The sequence below is a fragment of the Electrona antarctica genome (assembly GCF_951216825.1).
Source record: "Electrona antarctica genome assembly, contig: scaffold_110, whole genome shotgun sequence".
Lineage (NCBI taxonomy): Eukaryota > Metazoa > Chordata > Actinopteri > Myctophiformes > Myctophidae > Electrona > Electrona antarctica.
The window spans coordinates 377326-399825 of record NW_027637380.1 but is presented as its reverse complement, the minus strand read 5'-3'; the positions used below and the strand labels follow the sequence as shown (position 1 = coordinate 399825).

The 22500-nt window shown below is 49.0% G+C and overlaps 1 protein-coding gene across 4 annotated transcripts in view; it reads left to right on the top strand.

Annotated features, from left to right (window-relative positions):
- Window positions 1-22500, top strand: part of LOC306918968 (oxysterol-binding protein-related protein 7-like) — a 132148-nt gene that overhangs the window by 18453 nt on the left and 91195 nt on the right. For all 4 annotated transcript variants that reach the window (XM_079531808.1, XM_079531807.1, XM_079531805.1 and 1 more), the window contains exons 2-10: window positions 4365-4551; window positions 5461-5601; window positions 6816-6869; window positions 9384-9497; window positions 11696-11842; window positions 17443-17545; window positions 18992-19110; window positions 21152-21241; window positions 21772-21925. In XM_079531808.1, coding sequence (XP_079387934.1) covers window positions 4417-4551; window positions 5461-5601; window positions 6816-6869; window positions 9384-9497; window positions 11696-11842; window positions 17443-17545; window positions 18992-19110; window positions 21152-21241; window positions 21772-21925 — 1057 coding nt within the window. In that variant the 5' untranslated portion in view covers window positions 4365-4416. The remainder of the gene's footprint in view (window positions 1-4364; window positions 4552-5460; window positions 5602-6815; window positions 6870-9383; window positions 9498-11695; window positions 11843-17442; window positions 17546-18991; window positions 19111-21151; window positions 21242-21771; window positions 21926-22500) is intronic.

Sequence of the window (22500 nt, the reverse complement as noted above, 5' to 3'; positions counted from 1 at the left end):
AACTCCACACGTATTTTGCTGCCAAAACTGTGCATTTGGACTGTTCTCCCAGAACATATTGAAATGATGAGTTATTAATAGTGGATTCAAATTCTTTATAGTTTTCTTTAAATGTAGGGAAGAATGATTCTCTGATGTCTTTATATTTGTCGCATTGTAACATAAAGTGTAGTTCCGTCTCCACCTCCCCTTGAGAGCAGAGTGAACACAGTCTGTCTTCTCTAGGCAGCCAGTTCTGTCTGTGTCTGTTTCTATTGCCAGGCGGTGGTCACTGAGTCTCTCTCTCTCTCTCTCTCGCGTGTTCAAAGTAACATACTAAGCATATATGTGGTCATGCATGTTAACGCTTTGATGACATCATCAGGGTCAGAGGTCAGCTCTGTCACAATGACGTGACATTATTTTACTCGACCGTTTCATTTCCATTAAAGGACCACTTTTCAACCTATCTTCATATAATAGGTCCTCTACTAATAATCAATTTTTTTCTACTCGGTCTGTGTCTTATACTAGGGCTGTGGGCAGTTCAGAGACCCGTCCACCAGTGACATCATTGTTAGGCAGATTTTTTTTAAACACTTTTTTTACAAACCTTTTTAGATTTGTATTATCGTGAGAACGGTGGCTTCCATTTTCACATTGCAACTTTTCAGGAATAGAAAGCCTGCAGTTTCTATTTAGTCCAGTAATAATGTAATTTGACCTCTAACTAATTGCAAAAAAACCAAACTCAACTGATTTTGCATCTTCAATATATCCTGAATAACAGAAAGAAAGTTGCCTGAATTGTCTGAGGGGAAAGTGTTGAAAATGGCCTGTACAGTGTGGCCACCATTGACATCCTATTATAAGGCAATATTTTTTAAATTTCCTTATGCTTTAAGTAGCATGTGACATATCAAACTAGGTTGTTGTCATGATGCTGAAGCCATTCCAAGCATTAGTTTTGCATAAAAACACTCATTGGGCTAAATTTGGCCATAGCAACTTGCCAAAATGTAATGAGGTCAGCACATTTGGGCAAGTTGCTATGGCCAGATTTAGCCCAATGAGTGTTTTTATGCAAAACTAATGCTTGGAATGGATTCAGCATCATGAAAACCCCCTAGTTTGATATGTCACATGCTACTTAAAGCATAAGGACATTTAGAAAATATGACCTTATAATAGGATGTCAATGGTGGCCATACTGTACAGGCTATTTTCAACACTTTCCCCTCAGACAATTCCAGGCAACTTTTTTTCTGTTATTCAGGATATATTGAAGATGCAAAATCAGCTGAGTTCGGTTTTTTTGCAATTAGTTAGAGGTTGATCCTGTATTTTCCATAGATTTCCTGTACTAATTAGCTTGGATTCCCCATCGATGATGTCACTGGTGGACGGGTCTCTGAACTGCCCACAGCTCTCCAATGAGACACAGACTGAATAGAAAAAAATACATGTCGCCACGGCATCGAGTGTAGGTTTCGTAGTACACCCACGTCGCCACGGCATTTATAAAGTGTAGGTTTCGTAGTACACCCACACGTCGCCACAGCATTTATAAAGTGTAGGTTTCGTAGTACACCCACGTCGCCACGGCATTTATAAAGTGTAGGTTTCGTAGTACACCCACGTCGCCACGGCATTTATAAAGTGTAGGTTTCGTAGTACACCCACACGTCGCCACAGCATTTATAAAGTGTAGGTTTCGTAGTACACCCACACGTCGCCACAGCATTTATAACGTGTAGGTTTCGTAGTACACCCACACGTCGCCACAGCATTTATAACGTGTAGGTTTCGTAGTACACCCACACGTCGCCACAGCATTTATAAAGTGTAGGTTTCGTAGTACACCCACGTCGCCAAGGCATTTATAAAGTGTAGGTTTCGTAGTATACCCACGTCGCCAAGGCATTTATAAAGTGTAGGTTTCGTAGTACACCCACACGTCGCCACAGCATTTATAAAGTGTAGGTTTCGTAGTACACCCACACGTCGCCACAGCATTTATAAAGTGTAGGTTTCGTAGTACACCCACACGTCGCCACAGCATTTATAAAGTGTAGGTTTCGTAGTACACCCACACGTCGCCACAGCATTTATAACGTGTAGGTTTCGTAGTACACCCACACGTCGCCACAGCATTTATAACGTGTAGGTTTCGTAGTACACCCACACGTCGCCACGGCATTTATAAAGTGTAGGTTTCGTAGTACACCCACACGTCGCCACAGCATTTATAAAGTGTAGGTTTCGTAGTACACCCACACGTCGCCACGGCATTTATAAAGTGTAGGTTTCGTAGTACACCCACGTCGCCACTAGGTTTCGTAGTACACCCACACGTCGCCACTAGGTTTCGTAGTACACCCACGTCGCCACTAGGTTTCGTAGTACACCCACACGTCGCCACTAGGTTTCGTAGTACACCCACGTCGCCACTAGGTTTCGTAGTACACCCACACGTCGCCACTAGGTTTCGTAGTACACCCACACGTCGCCACTAGGTTTCGTAGTACACCCACACGTCGCCACTAGGTTTCGTAGTACACCCACGTCGCCACTAGGTTTCGTAGTACACCCACACGTCGCCACTAGGTTTCGTAGTACACCCACACGTCGCCACTAGGTTTCGTAGTACACCCACGTTGCCACTAGGTTTCGTAGTACACCCACACGTCGCCACGGCGTAGTACACCCACGTCGCCACTAGGTTTCGTAGTACACCCACACGTCGCCACTAGGTTTCGTAGTACACCCACACGTCGCCACTAGGTTTCGTAGTACACCCACGTCGCCACTAGGTTTCGTAGTACACCCACGTCGCCACTAGGTTTCGTAGTACACCCACACGTCGCCACTAGGTTTCGTAGTACACCCACGTCGCCACTAGGTTTCGTAGTACACCCACACGTCGCCACTAGGTTTCGTAGTACACCCACGTCGCCACTAGGTTTCGTAGTACACCCACACGTCGCCACGGCGTAGTACACCCACGTCGCCACTAGGTTTCGTAGTACACCCAAGGATCTAAAGTATAACATAATGCTTAGTTAAAACACCAAAAGAGGCTGCCGCCCAGAATGGGTTAATCTCATTCCTAGCAGTGATAAATGTGACGCTGAAATCAATCTGGCACGCCCTATGAAATCAAGCCTCGCCCTCGTTTTTGCGACATGAACAACTGCAATACGACCAAACAACGTATGGTAACCAGGGTTACATGATGTTAAAAGCCAATAAATATTACTATACTGCCTCCCCCTGGCCAGCCGGGGCGCCTGATGGAGGGGAAAGGAACTGGTCTCTATACTGCCTCCCCCTGGCCAGCCGGGGAGCCTGATGGAGGGGAAAGGAACTGTTTGGATTGGAATAACGTGTTCCTTCCACGCGCTACGTCCAACCAGGGAAAACTCCCCCCTGTCAGGTGTAAAGGAGCAACTTGGACACTCGGGCATGAAGGAAGCATGAGTTCAAGTCCGTTGCTCTCCCCATGTCCCCCTATTATGGGGACTAGGTTGGCGGAGGGTGTGTAGAGCCCAGGATCACATTAGATAATTGACACAGGGGTGAAAAATGGGTTACAGAAATCGTGGGATAAAAATTATTAAAATAAATAAATAAAAGCCAATAGAAAAGTTCCCCCTGCTTGCCTTGCTGCCCGCCTCACCCCCCCCCCCCCCCCCCCCCCGCCGCTCTCCCTCATACACACACACACACAGACGCACGCACACGCAACTTGCAAGCCCAACTGGTGTGTTGTATCTTAAATAAATAAAGAACGAACACCTGCATGAATTAAATAATAGCTGTATAGGCCTACCCTACACATGTTTCCCTCTCGCCTCGCTTGTCTGGCTGTCATGTCCACGCACGCACGCACGCACGCACGCACGCACGCACGCACGCACGCACATACTTGCAAGCAACTGTCACTGTAGTTGTATTTACAATTATTAAGTCTTTATTCATTTAATATACAACACGATTAGTGAACGAAAACCTGAACCTGTTTGCAAAACATTCCTTCCAAACGCACACTTATATATACTTATATACCAATTTCATATGACATGCCTTTACAACATTTTTTTTCCCACATGTATTATTAGTTTTATACATTTTAGGCATTTGTTTAGATGCCTGTGACAGCATGTAAGCAGTTCAGACAATGCTGCTCCGCTGTTTGTAGGACAAAGCCTACAACAGCTCCCAACCTGACGTGATTTTTGTCCTGGCGCAACGTTCAAGTTCAAGGTTTTGCGGAAATGGTAAATGGTAAATGCGGTAATTCCGGCGTGCACCCATATTTTGGCGTACGCCGAGTTGATAAATGAGGGCCTAACTTCATTGGCTGTGTGTCTCTGTCTCTCCAGATCGCTCTCGTCTCATTGGACCTGGACGTGACCAGACGTCCAATCGACGGCCATGGATCCGCAGGTGGTCCCGGCCCCTCTCAGCAGCGGCCAATCGGTGGTCAGTGGTCTGGAGAAGTCGCCCAACTTCAAACCGAGTCACTCCCGAAACAACAGCACAGGTTCCTCCAGACACTCCTCCAAGCAGGTTGGAGCACGCACGCACGCACGCACGCACGCACGCACGCACGCACGCACGCACGCACGCACGCACGCACGCGCCTGTCTCACTCACCCACTCACTCACTCACTCACCCACTCACTCACCCACTCACTCACTCACTCACCCACTCACTCACTCACTCACTCACTCACTCACTCACTCACTCTCTCACTCTCCATCCAATCAGGATAGAGAGGGGCCTTCCGCCAATCATGATCGAGCGGGGGTTAACCTTGGTGTGTGTGCTGTCGGCCTGTCATGTTTCCCCCCCACGGTAATGCGTGCATGTGCACATCTTGTTACCGGGGCGGACCGGGGGGGGGGGGGCTGAGGGGGGGGGGGGGGGGGGGGTGGGGGGGGGGGCAATAAGTCAACTAAAGTATCTATCATAGCATTTCTATGTTCTATTGATCCAAACTCAAACGCCATTAATTGATGGATTCTCAAATGATGGAAGACTTTAGTTGAGTTATTGATTATCAACTGTTCAGACGGTGGGTGGACTTAATGTTTAACTCATTGACCGCCACATTTAATCCGCTTGCTGTGAATCGTGTTTGACCGTTTGAGACACATTCATTCACCTGCTTTAGTGAGCTTGTGGTTCCTCAGTCTGGCCACTGGGAGGTGCTGTAATTAACGTGGTTGTCATTCCTCAGTCTGGCCACTGGGAGGTGCTGTAATTAACGTGGTTGTCATTCCTCAGTCTGGCCACTGGGAGGTGCTGTAATTAACGTGGGTGTCATTCCTCCGTCTGGCCACTGGGAGGTGCTGTAATTAACGTGGTTGTCATTCCTCAGTCTGGCCACTGGGAGGTGCTGTAATTAACGTGGTTGTCATTCCTCAGTCTGGCCACTGGGATGTGCTGTAATTAACGTGGTTGTCATTCCTCAGTCTCGCCACTGGGAGGTGCTGGAGGACCAGCAGGCGGAGGCGGGGCCTGCTCCAGGTTCCTCTCTGGATCTGAGCATCCCTGGAATCTGTGAAGGTTACCTGATGAAGAGACGAAAGTACCCCTTAAAGGGCTGGCACAAGGTATGTACCCTAAACCCTACCCACTACCCCCTAACCCCTAACCCTGATGAAGAGACGAAAGTACCCCTTAAAGGGCTGGCACAAGGTATGTACCCTAAACCCTACCCACTACCCCAAAACCCTAATGCCCTAAAGGATGGTACAAGGTATGTACCCTAAACCCTACCCACTACCCCCTAAACCCTACCCACTACCCCCTAAACCCTACCCACTACCCCAAAACCCTAATGCCCTAAAGGATGGCACAAGGTATGTACCCTAAACCTAACCCTCTGAGATGCCCTCTGTAAGGCTGGCACACTGCTCTGTAAGGGTTAGGGTTAGGGTACAGTAGCACACTGCTCTTTAATCAGAAACCTGCTGAACTAGCAGATCTGTGAATCCATCCTGAACCAGATCTGTGAATCCATCCTGAACCAGATCTGTGAATCCATCCTGAACCAGATCTGTGAATCCATCCTGAACCAGATCTGTGAATCCATCCTGAACCAGATCTGTGAATCCATCCTGAACCAGATCTGTGAATCCATCCTGAACCAGATCTTTGAATCCATCCTGAACCAGATCTGTGAATCCATCCTGAACCAGATCTGTGAATCCATCCTGAACCAGATCTTTGAATCCATCCTGAACCAGATCTGTGAATCCATCCTGAACCAGATCTGTGAATCCATCCTGAACCAGATCTGTGAATCCATCCTGAACCAGATCTGTGAATCCATCCTGAACCAGATCTGTGAATCCATCCTGAACCAGATCTGTGCCACATCATCCACATTGGAATCGGATTTGTTGTTTAGATAAGTCTAAAAACACAAACCAGTCACATGGAATCGGATCTTTAACAAATGCGATTTGAGCCTCATTCAGAGTCCAGGAGATCTGTCTCAGTCTGAACGCAGTTAACCTGATCTGGATCAGATTAGATCAGTTAACCTGATCTGGATCAGATCTGTCTCAGTCTGAACGCAGTTAACCTGATCTGGATCAGTTAACCTGATCTGGATCAGTTAACCTGATCTGGATCAGATTCCATGTGACCTGTTTGTTTAGACTCATATTAGGCCTGACGTCGAAATAAATAAAAATTCTTCTGAAAGAATATTCAAAGATTTGAACGGTCGGGTCTGGTTTGACTGCGGTCTAGTCCACTATGGACATCTACTTCCTGTTTGGTGTCTTAATGCTCTGCTATGATTGGTCCTTTCTTTCAGAGGTACTTCCTGCTGGAGAAGGGAATCCTGAAGTACTCCAAGACGCAACAGGACGTGAGTTTATAATATATAATATATATAATATATAACCAGGAATAAAACACTGTTAAAATATGGCTGCCGTGCGTAGAAAGCCGTCCGTCGTACAGTCTGGAGCAACGGAAGCTCTGATCACGAGTAAAATATAAATGCTTCCGTCATACAGTCTGGAGCAACGGAAGCTCTGATCACGAGTAAAATATAAATGCTTCCGTCGTACAGTCTGGAGCAACGGAAGCTCTGATCATGAGTCAAATATAAATGCTTCCGTCGTACAGTCTGGAGCAACGGAAGCTCTGATCATGAGTCAAATATAAATGCTTCCGTCGTACAGTCTGGAGCAACGGAAGCTCTGATCATGAGTCAAATATAAATGCTTCCGTCGTACAGTCTGGAGCAACGGAAGCTCTGATCATGAGTGTCATACAGTCTGGAGCAACGGAAGCTCTGATCACGAGTAAAATATAAATGCTTCCGTCGTACAGTCTGGAGCAACGGAAGCTCTGATCATGAGTCAAATATAAATGCTTCCGTCGTACAGTCTGGAGCAACGGAAGCTCTGATCATGAGTCAAATATAAATGCTTCCGTCGTACAGTCTGGAGCAACGGAAGCTCTGATCATGAGTCAAATATAAATGCTTCCGTCGTACAGTCTGGAGCAACGGAAGCTCTGATCATGAGTCAAATATAAATGCTTCCGTCATACAGTCTGGAGCAACGGAAGCTCTGATCATGAGTCAAATATAAATGCTTCCGTCGTACAGTCTGGAGCAACGGAAGCTCTGATCATGAGTCAAATATAAATGCTTCCGTCGTACAGTCTGGAGCAACGGAAGCTCTGATCATGAGTCAAATATAAATGCTTCCGTCGTACAGTCTGGAGCAACGGAAGCTCTGATCATGAGTCAAATATAAATGCTTCCGTCGTACAGTCTGGAGCAACGGAAGCTCTGATCATGAGTCAAATATAAATGCTTCCGTCATACAGTCTGGAGCAACGGAAGCTCTGATCATGAGTCAAATATAAATGCTTCCGTCATACAGTCTGGAGCAACGGAAGCTCTGATCATGAGTAAAATATAAATGCTTCCGTCGTACAGTCTGGAGCAACGGAAGCTCTGATCATGAGTCAAATATAAATGCTTCCGCCGTACAGTCTGGAGCAACGGAAGCTCTGATCATGAGTCAAATATAAATGCTTCCGTCATACAGTCTGGAGCAACGGAAGCTCTGATCACGAGTAAAATATAAATGCTTCCGTCATACAGTCTGGAGCAACGGAAGCTCTGATCACGAGTAAAATATAAATGCTTCCGTCATACAGTCTGGAGCAACGGAAGCTCTGATCACGAGTAAAATATAAATGCTTCCGTCGTACAGTCTGGAGCAACGGAAGCTCTGATCACGAGTCAAATATAAATGCTTCCGTCGTACAGTCTGGAGCAACGGAAGCTCTGATCACGAGTCAAATATAAATGCTTCCGTCAATATAAATGCTTCCGTCATACAGTCTGGAGCAACGGAAGCTCTGATCACGAGTAAAATATAAATGCTTCCGTCGTACAGTCTGGAGCAACGGAAGCTCTGATCACGAGTAAAATATAAATGCTTCCGTCGTACAGTCTGGAGCAACGGAAGCTCTGATCACGAGTCAAATATAAATGCTTCCGTCGTACAGTCTGGAGCAACGGAAGCTCTGATCATGAGTCAAATATAAATGCTTCCGTCGTAGAGTCTGGAGCAACGGAAGCTCTGATCACGAGTCAAATATAAATGCTTCCGTCATACAGTCTGGAGCAACGGAAGCTCTGATCACGAGTAAAATATAAATGCTTCCGTCATACAGTCTGGAGCAACGGAAGCTCTGATCACGAGTAAAATATAAATGCTTCCGTTTTACAGTCTGGAGCAACGGAAGCTCTGATCACGAGTAAAATATAAATGCTTCCGTCGTACAGTCTGGAGCAACGGAAGCTCTGATCACGAGTAAAATATAAATGCTTCCGTCGTACAGTCTGGAGCAACGGAAGCTCTGATCACGAGTCAAATATAAATGCTTCCGTCGTACAGTCTGGAGCAACGGAAGCTCTGATCACGAGTCAAATATAAATGCTTCCGTCGTACAGTTTGGAGCAACGGAAGCTCTGATCATGAGTCAAATATAAATGCTTCCGTCATACAGTCTGGAGCAACGGAAGCTCTGATCATGAGTCAAATATAAATGCTTCCGTCATACAGTCTGGAGCAACGGAAGCTCTGATCATGAGTCAAATATAAATGCTTCCGTCATACAGTCTGGCGCAACGGAAGCTCTGATCATGAGTCAAATATAAATGCTTCCGTCATACAGTCTGGAGCAACGGAAGCTCTGATCATGAGTCAAATATAAATGCTTCCGTCGTACAGTCTGGAGCAACGGAAGCTCTGATCATGAGTAAAATATAAATGCTTCCGTCGTACAGTCTGGAGCAACGGAAGCTCTGATCATGAGTAAAATATAAATGCTTCCGTCGTACATTCTCCTCCAGGTCCAGAGAGGGAAGCTTCACGGCTGTATAGACGTCAGTCTGTCAGTCATGTCCATCAACAAGAAGTCCAACCGCATCGACCTGGACGCTGGAGACAGTCTGTACCATCTGAAGGTACACATTACACCTTTAATACAGTCTGTACCATCTGAAGGTACACATTACACCTTTAATACAGTCTGTACCATATGAAGGTACACATTACACCTTTAATACAGTCTGTACCATATGAAGGTACACATTACACCTTTAATACAGTCTGTACCATATGAAGGTACACATTACACCTTAATACAGTCTGTACCATCTGAAGGTACACATTACACCTTTAATACAGTCTGTACCATATGAAGGTACACATTACACCTTTAATACAGTCTGTACCATCTGAAGGTACACATTACACCTTAATACAGTCTGTACCATCTGAAGGTACACATTACACCTTAATACAGTCTGTACCATCTGAAGGTACGCATTACACCTTTAATACAGTCTGTACCATCTGAAGGTACACATTACACCTTTAATACAGTCTGTACCATCTGAAGGTACAAATTACACCTTAATACAGTCTGTACCATCTGAAGGTACAAATTACACCTTAATACAGTCTGTACCATCTGAAGGTACACATTACACCTTAATACAGTCTGTACCATCTGAAGGTACACATTACACCTTAAGACAGTCTGTACCATCTGAAGGTACAAATTACACCTTAATACAGTCTGTACCATCTGAAGGTACACATTACACCTTAATACAGTCTGTACCATCTGAAGGTACAAATTACACCTTAAAGGTGTAGTGAAATGAAAAATACGTTTTTCACACTTTTAGACCATCTCCGTGGTCATCATATGAGCATACCTAACAATGGATGCCAAAAAAAACGGAAAATTCTCATTTTTGTGTGTTTTTATATCAAAAGTCCATAAAAATATTTATTTTATTACTTCCTGAAAACGAAAACGTGCTGCGTGATGACGTGTCGAGGCCCACATCGATAAAAGCCAATAAAAATGAAGCTCACCCGTATCCTCTCCATATGTGCGCATCCGTGCAGCACAGCTGCTATTGATTACAGAAATCCTCCGTTCTTATTCCCATTCCAGATAACATCCAGACAGTGTATTACTCGGTTTCAACTTAATCATCACGCTAAAATATGTATCTGAAAACATTATAGGGTAGAAATAAGCCACATAACAGTAAACTGGTACAGTTGGCCGTCTATTTGATTTGTAAACAAACACACACCACGCTGCTGCGTATAGCATAGCAACAGTCCCTAGCTACCGTCCCATCGCCTGAAGGGATGCAACGCTCTGATTGGTTCAGAAACTTCATAGCGGTGTTTCAACTTGAGACCGTCTGAAACTTCAAAATAAAATGTCCACCATTTCCGTTTCACTACGCCTTTAATACAGTCTGTACCATCTGAAGGTACACATTACACCTTTAATACAGTCTGTACCATCTGAAGGTACAAATTACACCTTTAATACAGTCTGTACCATCTGAAGGTACACATTACACCTTTAATACAGTCTGTACCATCTGAAGGTACAAATTACACCTTAATACAGTCTGTACCATCTGAAGGTACACATTACACCTTAATACAGTCTGTACCATCTGAAGGTACACATTACACCTTAATACAGTCTGTACCATCTGAAGGTACACATTACACCTTAATACAGTCTGTACCATCTGAAGGTACAAATTACACCTTAATACAGTCTGTACCATCTGAAGGTACAAATTACACCTTCATACAGTCTGTACCATCTGAAGGTACAAATTAATACCATTCATTTGTACCTTAAGCTCATGTATGTTGTGTCCTTTCAAAGTAAGAGCTCATAGTGTATGTTGTGTCCTTTCAGAGTAAGAGCTCATAGTGTATGTTCTGTCCTTTCAGAGTAAGAGCTCATAGTGTATGTTCTGTCCTTTCAGAGTAAGAGCTCATAGTGTATGTTCTGTCCTTTCAGAGTAAGAGCTCATAGTGTATGTTGTGTCCTTTCAAAGTAAGAGCTCATAGTGTATGTTTTCTTTCAGAGTAAGAGCTCATAGTGTATGTTGTGTCCTTTCAGAGTAAGAGCTCATGGTGTATGTTCTGTCCTTTCAGAGTAAGAGCTCATAGTGTATGTTCTGTCCTTTCAGAGTAAGAGCTCATAGTGTGTTCTGTCCTTTCAGAGTAAGAGCTCATAGTGTATGTTGTGTTCCTTCAGAGTAAGAGCTCATAGAGTGTATGTTCTGTCCTTTCAGAGTAAGAGCTCATAGTGTATGTTCTGTCCTTTCAGAGTAAGAGCTCAGAGCTGTTCTACATCTGGCTGACCAAGCTGTGTGCTCACCGCGTCTTTAAGAAGAACGAGGCTCTCAGCGTGCACCATGGGGTGCTCCACGCCCTGTCCACTGGACAGACCCCCTCCCTGAGGACCCCCGGGATGGTAAGACCCCTGTCCACTGGACAGACCCCCTCCCTGAGGACCCCCGGGATGGTAAGACCCCTGTCCACTGGACAGACCCCCTCCCTGAGGACCCCCGGGATGGTAAGACCCCTGTCCACTGGACAGACCCCCTCCCTGAGGACCCCCGGGATGGTAAATACCCTGTCCACTGGACAGACCCCCTCCCTGAGGACCCCCGGGATGGTAAGACCCCTGTCCACTGGACAGACCCCCTCCCTGAGGACCCCCGGGATGGTAAATACCCTGTCCACTGGACAGACCCCCTCCCTGAGGACCCCCGGGATGGTAAATATGACCTCTGACCCCTGACCCCTGTCCACTGGACAGACCCCCTCCCTGAGGACCCCCGGGATGGTAAATATGACCCCTGACCCCTGTCCACTGGACAGACCCCCTCCCTGAGGACCCCCGGGATGGTAAATATGACCCCTGACCCCTGTCCACTGGACAGACCCCCTCCCTGAGGACCCCCGGGATGGTAAATATGACCCCTGACCCCTGTCCACTGGACAGACCCCCTCCCTGAGGACCCCCGGGATGGTAAATACCCTGTCCACTGGACAGACCCCCTCCCTGAGGACCCCCGGGATGGTAAATATGACCTCTGACCCCTCTGACCCCTGTCCACTGGACAGACCCCCTCCCTGAGGACCCCCGGGATGGTAAATATGACCCCTGACCCCTGTCCACTGGACAGACCCCCTCCCTGAGGACCCCCGGGATGGTAAATATGACCCCTGACCCCTGTCCACTGGACAGACCCCCTCCCTGAGGACCCCCGGGATGGTAAATATGACCCCTGACCCCTGTCCACTGGACAGACCCCCTCCCTGAGGACCCCCGGGATGGTAAATATGACCCCTGACCCCTGTCCACTGGACAGACCCCCTCCCTGAGGACCCCCGGGATGGTAAATATGACCTCTGACCCCTGTCCACTGGACAGACCCCCTCCCTGAGGACCCCCGGGATGGTAAATATGACCCCTGACCCCTGTCCACTGGACAGACCCCCTCCCTGAGGACCCCCGGGATGGTAAATATGACCTCTGACCCCTGTCCCCTGTCCACTGGACAGACCCCCTCCCTGAGGACCCCCGGGATGGTAAATATGACCTCTGACCCCTGTCCACTGGACAGACCCCCTCCCTGAGGACCCCCGGGATGGTAAATATGACCTCTGACCCCTGTCCACTGGACAGACCCCCTCCCTGAGGACCCCCGGGATGGTAAATATGACCTCTGACCCCTGTCCACTGGACAGACCCCCTCCCTGAGGACCCCCGGGATGGTAAATATGACCCCTGACCCCTGTCCACTGGACAGACCCCCTCCCTGAGGACCCCCGGGATGGTAAATATGACCCCTGACCCCTGTCCACTGGACAGACCCCCTCCCTGAGGACCCCCGGGATGGTAAATATGACCCCTGACCCCTGTCCACTGGACAGACCCCCTCCCTGAGGACCCCCGGGATGGTAAATATGACCCCTGACCCCTGACCCCTGTCCACTGGACAGACCCCCTCCCTGAGGACCCCCGGGATGGTAAATATGACCCCTGACCCCTGTCCACTGGACAGACCCCCTCCCTGAGGACCCCCGGGATGGTAAATATGACCTCTGACCCCTGTCCACTGGACAGACCCCCTCCCTGAGGACCCCCGGGATGGTAAATATGACCCCTGACCCCTGTCCACTGGACAGACCCCCTCCCTGAGGACCCCCGGGATGGTAAATATGACCTCTGACCCCTGTCCACTGGACAGACCCCCTCCCTGAGGACCCCCGGGATGGTAAATATGACCTCTGACCCCTGTCCACTGGACAGACCCCCTCCCTGAGGACCCCCGGGATGGTAAATATGACCCCTGACCCCTGTCCACTGGACAGACCCCCTCCCTGAGGACCCCCGGGATGGTAAATATGACCTCTGACCCCTGTCCACTGGACAGACCCCCTCCCTGAGGACCCCCGGGATGGTAAATATGACCCCTGTCCACTGGACAGACCCCCTCCCTGAGGACCCCCGGGATGGTAAATATGACCTCTGACCCCTGACCCCTGTCTACTGGACAGACCCCCTCCCTGAGGACCCCCGGGATGGTAAATATGACCCCTGACCCCTGTCCACTGGACAGACCCCCTCCCTGAGGACCCCCGGGATGGTAAATATGACCCCTGACCCCTGTCCACTGGACAGACCCCCTCCCTGAGGACCCCCGGGATGGTAAATATGACCCCTGACCCCTGTCCACTGGACAGACCCCCTCCCTGAGGACCCCCGGGATGGTAAATATGACCCCTGACCCCTGTCCACTGGACAGACCCCCTCCCTGAGGACCCCCGGGATGGTAAATATGACCCCTGACCCCTGACCCCTGTCCACTGGACAGACCCCCTCCCTGTGGACCCCCGGGATGGTAAATATGACCCCTGACCCCTGTCCACTGGACAGACCCCCTCCCTGAGGACCCCCGGGATGGTAAATATGACCCCTGACCCCTGTCCACTGGACAGACCCCCTCTTTGAGGACCCCCGGGATGGTAAATATGACCTCTGACCCCTGTCCACTGGACAGACCCCCTCCCTGAGGACCCCCGGGATGGTAAATATGACCTCTGACCCCTGTCCACTGGACAGACCCCCTCCCTGAGGACCCCCGGGATGGTAAATATGACCTCTGACCCCTGTCCACTGGACAGACCCCCTCCCTGAGGACCCCGGGATGGTAAATATGACCCCTGACCCCTGCCTACTGGACAGACCCCCTCCCTGAGGACCCCCGGGATGGTAAATATGACCCCTGACCCCTGTCCACTGGACAGACCCCCTCCCTGAGGACCCCCGGGATGGTAAATATGACCTCTGACCCCTGTCCACTGGACAGACCCCCTCCCTGAGGACCCCCGGGATGGTAAATATGACCCCTGACCCCTGTCCACTGGACAGACCCCCTCCCTGAGGACCCCCGGGATGGTAAATATGACCCCTGACCCCTGTCCACTGGACAGACCCCCTCCCTGAGGACCCCCGGGATGGTAAATATGACCCCTGACCTCTGTCTACTGGACAGACCCCCTCCCTGAGGACCCCCGGGATGGTAAATATGACCTCTGACCCCTGTCTACTGGACAGACCCCCTCTTTGAGGACCCCCGGGATGGTAAATATGAGCTCTGACCTCTGTCCTATGACCTCTGACCCCTGTCCACTGGACAGACCCCCTCTTTGAGGACCCCCGGGATGGTAAATATGACCTCTGACCCCTGTCCACTGGACAGACCCCCTCTTTGAGGACCCCTGGGATGGTAAATATGACCCCTGACCCCTGTCTACTGGACAGACCCCCTCTTTGAGGACCCCCGGGATGGTAAATATGACCTCTGACCCCTGCCTACTGGACAGACCCCCTCCCTGAGGACCCCCGGGATGGTAAATATGACCTCTGGCCCCTGACCCCTGTCCACTGGACAGACCCCCTCTTTGAGGACCCCCGGGATGGTAAATATGACCTCTGGCCCCTGACCCCTGTCCACTGGACAGACCCCCTCTTTGAGGACCCCCGGGATGGTAAATATGACCCCTGTCTACTGGACAGACCCCCTCTTTGAGGACCCCCGGGATGGTAAATATGACCCCTGACCCCTGTCTACTGGACAGACCCCCTCTTTGAGGACCCCCGGGATGGTAAATATGACCCCTGACCCCTGTCCACTGGACAGACCCCCTCTTTGAGGACCCCCGGGATGGTAAATATGACCCCTGACCCCTGTCTACTGGACAGACCCCCTCCCTGAGGACCCCCGGGATGGTAAATATGACCTCTGACCTCTGTCCTATGACCTCTGACCCCTGTCCACTGGACAGACCCCCTCTTTGAGGACCCCCGGGATGGTAAATATGACCCCTGACCCCTGTCTACTGGACAGACCCCCTCCCTGAGGACCCCCGGGATGGTAAATATGACCTCTGACCTCTGTCCTATGACCTCTGACCCCTGTCCACTGGACAGACCCCCTCCCTGAGGACCCCCGGGATGGTAAATATGACCTCTGACCCCTGTCCACTGGACAGACCCCCTCTTTGAGGACCCCCGGGATGGCAAATATGACCTCTGACCTCTGTCCTATGACCTCTGACCCCTGTCTACTGGACAGACCCTCTCCCTGACAACCCCTGGGATGGTAAATATGACCTCTGACCCCTGACCCCTGTTTACTGGACAGACCCCCTCCCTGAGGACCCCCGGGATGGTAAATATGACCTTATGACCCTGACTGTGATTGGTTGTTTTCCCTGTCATTCAGCCTGGTTTCCATGGTGACGGAGCGCCTGTGGTGAACCAAGGAAGCTCTGAGAAGGAAGAGCAGTGGTCAGGTGACCGGGCTGCACCGCCATGACACTTTCATGGACACTTTCATGGGAGCCAAACTCACACTGGAAGTTCCATGAATACATGGCAGTGAATGGAGCCGGCTGGACCAGCTCATAACAAACATTATTCATGAACAATTGAGACCTTTTGTAAAGTAATCACTTCTGGAAAATAACATAATAATGAAAGTGTCCATGGAAGTGTCCATGAAAGTGTCCATGAAAGTGTCATGGCGCAGCCCAGTCACGTGACCACTTCGCTTCCTTCTCAAAGCTTCCTTGTGGTGAACCAAGAACTGTCTAAAGAGGACGAGACGCGAAGACCGTACGGGCGACGCCATGTTGCTCACATGGTGCTCCATGGAAGGAAAGAAACATGCGCAGTTGAGACCAGGAAGTTGTACAGTCCTTGTGGTGAACCAAGGACTGTCTAAGAAGGACGAGACACGAAGACAACATGGCGTCGTACGGGCGACGCCATGTTGCTCCATGGAAGGAAAGAAACATGCGCAGTTGAGACCAGGAATTTGGACATGACAAATCATAGATATGGCGCAAATGGCCCAGCAGATGGCGTGATGCCAATGAAAGGATAGATGCTTGTACATATGTCACGTCAAACCAACATTACTGTCTTTGTGATGATCCATGCTGGGACTTACTTATCCATTTGCTGTTAAAACGTTAATATAAAAGGTAAAATGCAATGACGTGACATGATATGTACAACCATATCTCCTGTCAGTGGCATCACGCCATCTGCTGGGCCATTTGTGCCATATCTATGATTTGTCATGTCCAACTTCCTGGTCTCAACCAAGGACTGTCTAAAGAGGATGAGACGCGAAGACCGTACGGGCGACGCCATGTTGCTTATGGTGCTCCATGGAAGGAAAGAAACATGCGCAGTTGAGACCAAGGAAGCTGAACGCGGAAGTGTTGGCTGCATATAGCCCATTGCGCATGTTTCTTTCCTTCCATGGAGCAACATGGCGTCGCCCGTACGACGCCATGTTGTCTTCGCGTCTCGTCGTCCTTAGACAGTCCTTGGTCTCAACTGCGCATGTTTCTTTCCTTCCATGGAGCAACATGGCGTCGCCCTTAGGTTCTTCGCGTCTCGTCCTTCTTAGACAGTCCTTGTGGTGAACCAGGAAGTCAACATTCAGTATAACTGTTTCTAATTGGTTGTTTTCCCTTGTCATTCAGCCTGGTTTCCATGGAGACGGAGAGCCTGTGGTGAACCAGGGAGTCAACAGTAAAGTGTCGGCTTGGCTGAGACAGTCACATGACACTGATGCTACGACACATGGTAATGTCTCTGATTGGCTGAGACAGTCACATGACACTGACGCTACTACACATGGTAATGTCTCTGATTGGCTGAGACAGTCACATGACACTGACGCTACTACACATGGTAATGTCTCTGATTGGCTGAGACAGTCACATGACACTGACGCTACTACACATGGTAATGTCTCTGATTGGCTGAGACAGTCACATGACACTGACGCTACGACACATGGTAATGTCTCTGATTGGCTGAGACAGTCACATGACACTGACGCTACGACACATGGTAATGTCTCTGATTGGCTGAGACAGTCACATGACACTGACGCTACTACACATGGTAATGTCTCTGATTGGCTGAGACAGTCACATGACACTGATGCTACGACACATGGTAATGTCTCTGATTGACTGAGACAGTCACATGACACTGACGCTACTACACATGGTAATGTCTCTGATTGGCTGAGACAGTCACATGACACTGACGCTACGACACATGGTAATGTCTCTGATTGGCTGAGACAGTCACATGACATTGACGCTACTACACATGGTAATTTCTTTGATTGGCTGAGACAGTCACATGACACTGACGCTACTACACATGGTAATTTATTATTGTTGTTATTGCTATTATTATTATTACGATGCGTCCAGCATCCTCCTGGGTGACAGCAGACTGCTGGGCGAGCGCTGGCGCTTTGGCATTGGGGGGGTTTCTACACTAGTGTGATGTCAGCGCTGGACGTCACTGTTATCTCCATATAGGGAGCTCTAGGTGAAAGCCTTCGTTAACCCCGTTAACCCGGGAACCCCTTTTGGTTTTAATCATTGTTATACTTTAGCTATTGAAAAATAGCAGATCTACAAGCTGGAGCTTGTAGATCTGCTATTTGGATCTGCTATTGTTTTTAAATCACACCTGTGTGAACTGAGTGGTGCAACCCCCCCCCCCCCCCCTCTCTCTCTCTCTCTCTGTCTCTCATTAGCAGGCAGCAGTGCAGCTCTATCTCTCTCTCTCTCTGTTTCTGGCACAACAGCGCCACTTTTGGTAGTCATTGGTACTCGTGCTCATAGTGACATAGTTAGGTGAACACATAGGTGGTCACATAGTCACGGACATTGCTGTTCGTTGGAGTGGTTGCACCACTCAAAAAAATCGTGAAAATATGGCAAATCTTTGAATATATTCTTTCAGAGCGAAAGTTTTTAACTCAAATCTTTGCTTCTGGGTGAAGGGGGTCCCTGGAACAATGTATTTTCAGATGGGGGTTGGCGGCCAAATACATCATCTTGGTGGTCCTTGACATGAAATAGTTTGAGAACGACTGATATAGAAACATGGGGTTTTTCAGAAAACTGTCAAGATTTAGAAGACATTTGTAGAATCGTTCCCAGGTCAGAAGGGGTTAAGTAGTAGTGTTGACCTGACCTTTGCCCTGACCTTTGCCCTCTGCAGAGCTGGCCCGCTGCCAACTGGAGCTGACAGAACTGGTGCAGCTCATCCAGCGACTCCATTGGCTGGACGGAGACCTGCCAATCAACGACACCGACCTTGATCGACGAATCAGCATGCAGGTCAGTCTCTCCGCCCACTCTGTCAGATTGAACCATGTGACTCACACTGTACTTTATAACGGTGGTTCCCAAAGGGGGGTCCGGGGACCCCTAGGGGGTCCTTGAGGGAGTTCCAGGGTGGTCCGGGGACCCCTAGGGGTCCTTGAGGGAGTTCCAGGGGGTCCGGGGACCCCTGGGGGGTCCGGGGACCCCTAGGGGTCCTTGAGGGAGTTCCGGGGGGTCCGGGGACCCCTAGGGGTCCTTGAGGGAGTTCCAGGGGGTCCGGGGACCCCTAGGGGTCCTTGAGGGAGTTCCAGGGGGTCCCCAGCTACATGATAGACCCATATGGGTCTGTAAATTAACCTGAGTTAAAAACATTCACTTTGAAAGAATATATATTCAAAGATTTGCACAAAAATAGCAGATCTACAAGCTCGTAGCGCGCCACTCGGTGCCGCACTATGAGCTTGTAGATCTGCTATTTTTCAATAGCTAAATTATAACATGTTTAAAACACCAAAAGGGGTTCCCGCCCAAAATGGGTTAATATGGGGGTCCCTGGCATATCTCTTCTAATGGGGGTCCCTGGCATATCTCTTCTAATGGGGGTCCCTGGCATATCTCTTCTAATGGGGGTCCCTGGCATATCTCTTCTAATGGGGGTCCCTGGCATATCTCTTCTAATGGGGGTCCCTGGCATATCTCTTCTAATGGGGGTCCCTGGCATATCTCTTCTAATGGGGGTCCGTGGCATATCTCTTCTAATGGGGGTCCGTGGCATATCTCTTCTAATGGGGGTCCCTGGCATATCTCTTCTAATGGGGGTCCCTGGCATATCTCTTCTAATGGGGGTCCCTGGCATATCTCTTCTAATGGGGGTCCCTGGCATATCTCTTCTAATGGGGGTCCCTGGCATATCTCTTCTAATGGGGGTCCCTGGCATATCTCTTCTAATGGGGGTCCGTGGGGCTGATGAGTGTTCATTTGGGGGTCCCTGGCATATCTCTTCTAATGGGGGTCCCTGGCATATCTCTTCTAATGGGGGTCCCTGGCATATCTCCTCTAATGGGGGTCCCTGGCATATCTCCTCTAATGGGGGTCCCTGGCATATCTCTTCTAATGGGGGTCCCTGGCATATCTCTTCTAATGGGGGTCCCTGGCATATCTCTTCTAATGGGGGTCCCTGGCATATCTCTTCTAATGGGGGTCCCTGGCATATCTCTTCTAATGGGGGTCCCTGGCATATCTCTTCTAATGGGGGTCCCTGGCATATCTCTTCTAATGGGGGTCCGTGGCATATCTCTTCTAATGGGGGTCCGTGGCATATCTCTTCTAATGGGGGTCCCTGGCATATCTCTTCTAATGGGGGTCCCTGGCATATCTCTTCTAATGGGGGTCCCTGGCATATCTCTTCTAATGGGGGTCCCTGGCATATCTCTTCTAATGGGGGTCCCTGGCATATCTCTTCTAATGGGGGTCCCTGGCATATCTCTTCTAATGGGGGTCCCTGGCATATCTCTTCTAATGGGGGTCCGTGGGGCTGATGAGTGTTAATCTGGGGGTCCTTGACGTAAAGCGGTTTGGAACCCAGTGGTTTTTTAACACCAATAAATGAACCAAACTCGTAACGACATCAGAACTGGCCAATGAGAGCCGTCCGGACCAGCTCATGAATATTCACGATCCGTTAATGATGGCTGTGACCTCATGATGTGTCACATGATCTGTTCAGGGAAACAGAACTAGTCCTAAATATCACAGCTGGTTTCTACTGCAGGAAACATATCGCGCTAATAAGTGTGTGTGTGTGTGTGTGTGTGTGTGTGTGTGTGTGTGTGTGTGTGTGTGTGTGTGTGTGTGTGTGTGTGTGTGTGTGTGTGTGTGTGTGTGTGTGTGTGTGTGTGTGTGTGTGTGTGTGTGTGTGTGTGTGTGTGTGTGTGTGTGTGTGACTGTGTGTGTGTGTGACTGTGACTGTGTGTGTGTGTGTGTGTGTGTGTGTGTGTGACTGTGTGTGTGTGTGACTGTGTGTGTGACTGTGACTGTGTGTGTGACTGTGTGTCAGAACATCTCTCTAGAGAAACCCAAGAAGAAAGGCAACAAGATGTTTGGACACGCCAGGACTCTGTCTAGAGTGGAGGCCATGGGGGGGCAGGTACGACCTTATGACCTCTGAGCCTGACCTTATGACCTCTGAGCCTAACCCTATGACCTCTGAGCCTGACCTTATGACCTCTGAGCCTGACCTTATGACCTCTGAGCACATTTAGGGGTCATTGAGTGCTGTCCATACAGCCTGGATGGAGAGGGACAAGCTGGAGTTAGAAATACACTGTTTTCAACGAGGGCGGCGCAAATAAGAGCTATTTTAGGCAATGTGTGCAACATGACGACTGTTTTAAAGTATTGTACAGTGACAACTAAAGTCTCTGTAATGTTTATGTTGTACTGTTACTAAAATAAAGGGATTTAAGATCATTAAAGCTGGGTTGTTGCCCTAGTGGGTGGGTTTTCCGCTAGATATTAAGGCCTGTTTAGGGTGTGTTTTAGTGTGGTGGGGGGTTGGGGGGGGCTGTTGCCCTAGTGGATAGTCCAGTGTGTTCTTACACCCGCTTTGATGTTGTGACCCTAACGGGTCACGTCACGTGACCTCTGACTGACCCTAATGACCTCTGACCCTAACAGTTCACCTCCAGTCACCTCAGTACCACCTCCAGCCACATGGGGACGTCGGTGCAGTCCATCCCAGGATACGTGTACTCCCAGCTGTCCACTCCACAGGTCACGACCCCGGAGGCCAAGAAGATCCAACAGGACATCTGTGTTGTGTCCCAGCGAGGTACTATTAGTATTATGTACTATTAGTATTATTACTATCATCATTATTACCACTATTACGAGGTACTATTAGTATTATTATGTACTATTAGTATTATTACTATCATTATTACTATTACGAGGTACTATTAGTATTATTATGTACTATTAGTTTGCCTAGACCTGTACGTGCCCGTCGTTGTCATAGCACCCGTTTTGTGTGTGTGTGTGTGTGTGTGTGTGTGTGTGTGTGTGTGTGTGTGTGTGTGTGTGTGTGTGTGTGTGTGTGTGTGTGTGTGTGTGTGTGTGTGTGTGTGTGTGTGTGTGTGTGTGTGTGTGTTACTTTTTTCCACATGACTTATGAAAAGTCAAGTGCAAAATGTGCATTATTTTATGGCTTGCCCATTTTCTCTCTCTTGAATAATTCTGTGCAATAGGCCTATCTCACAGCCCGCTTTCCACGCCCCCTTCCGGTAGCTAGTGGTGTCATTTAACATTAGCATTTACACGTTTTTTTCCTCTGGAGAATCTAAGTACATTTCCTAATGTAAAAATGTGACAGACCAATATTATTATGAAGCAAACAAGATGGTAAAT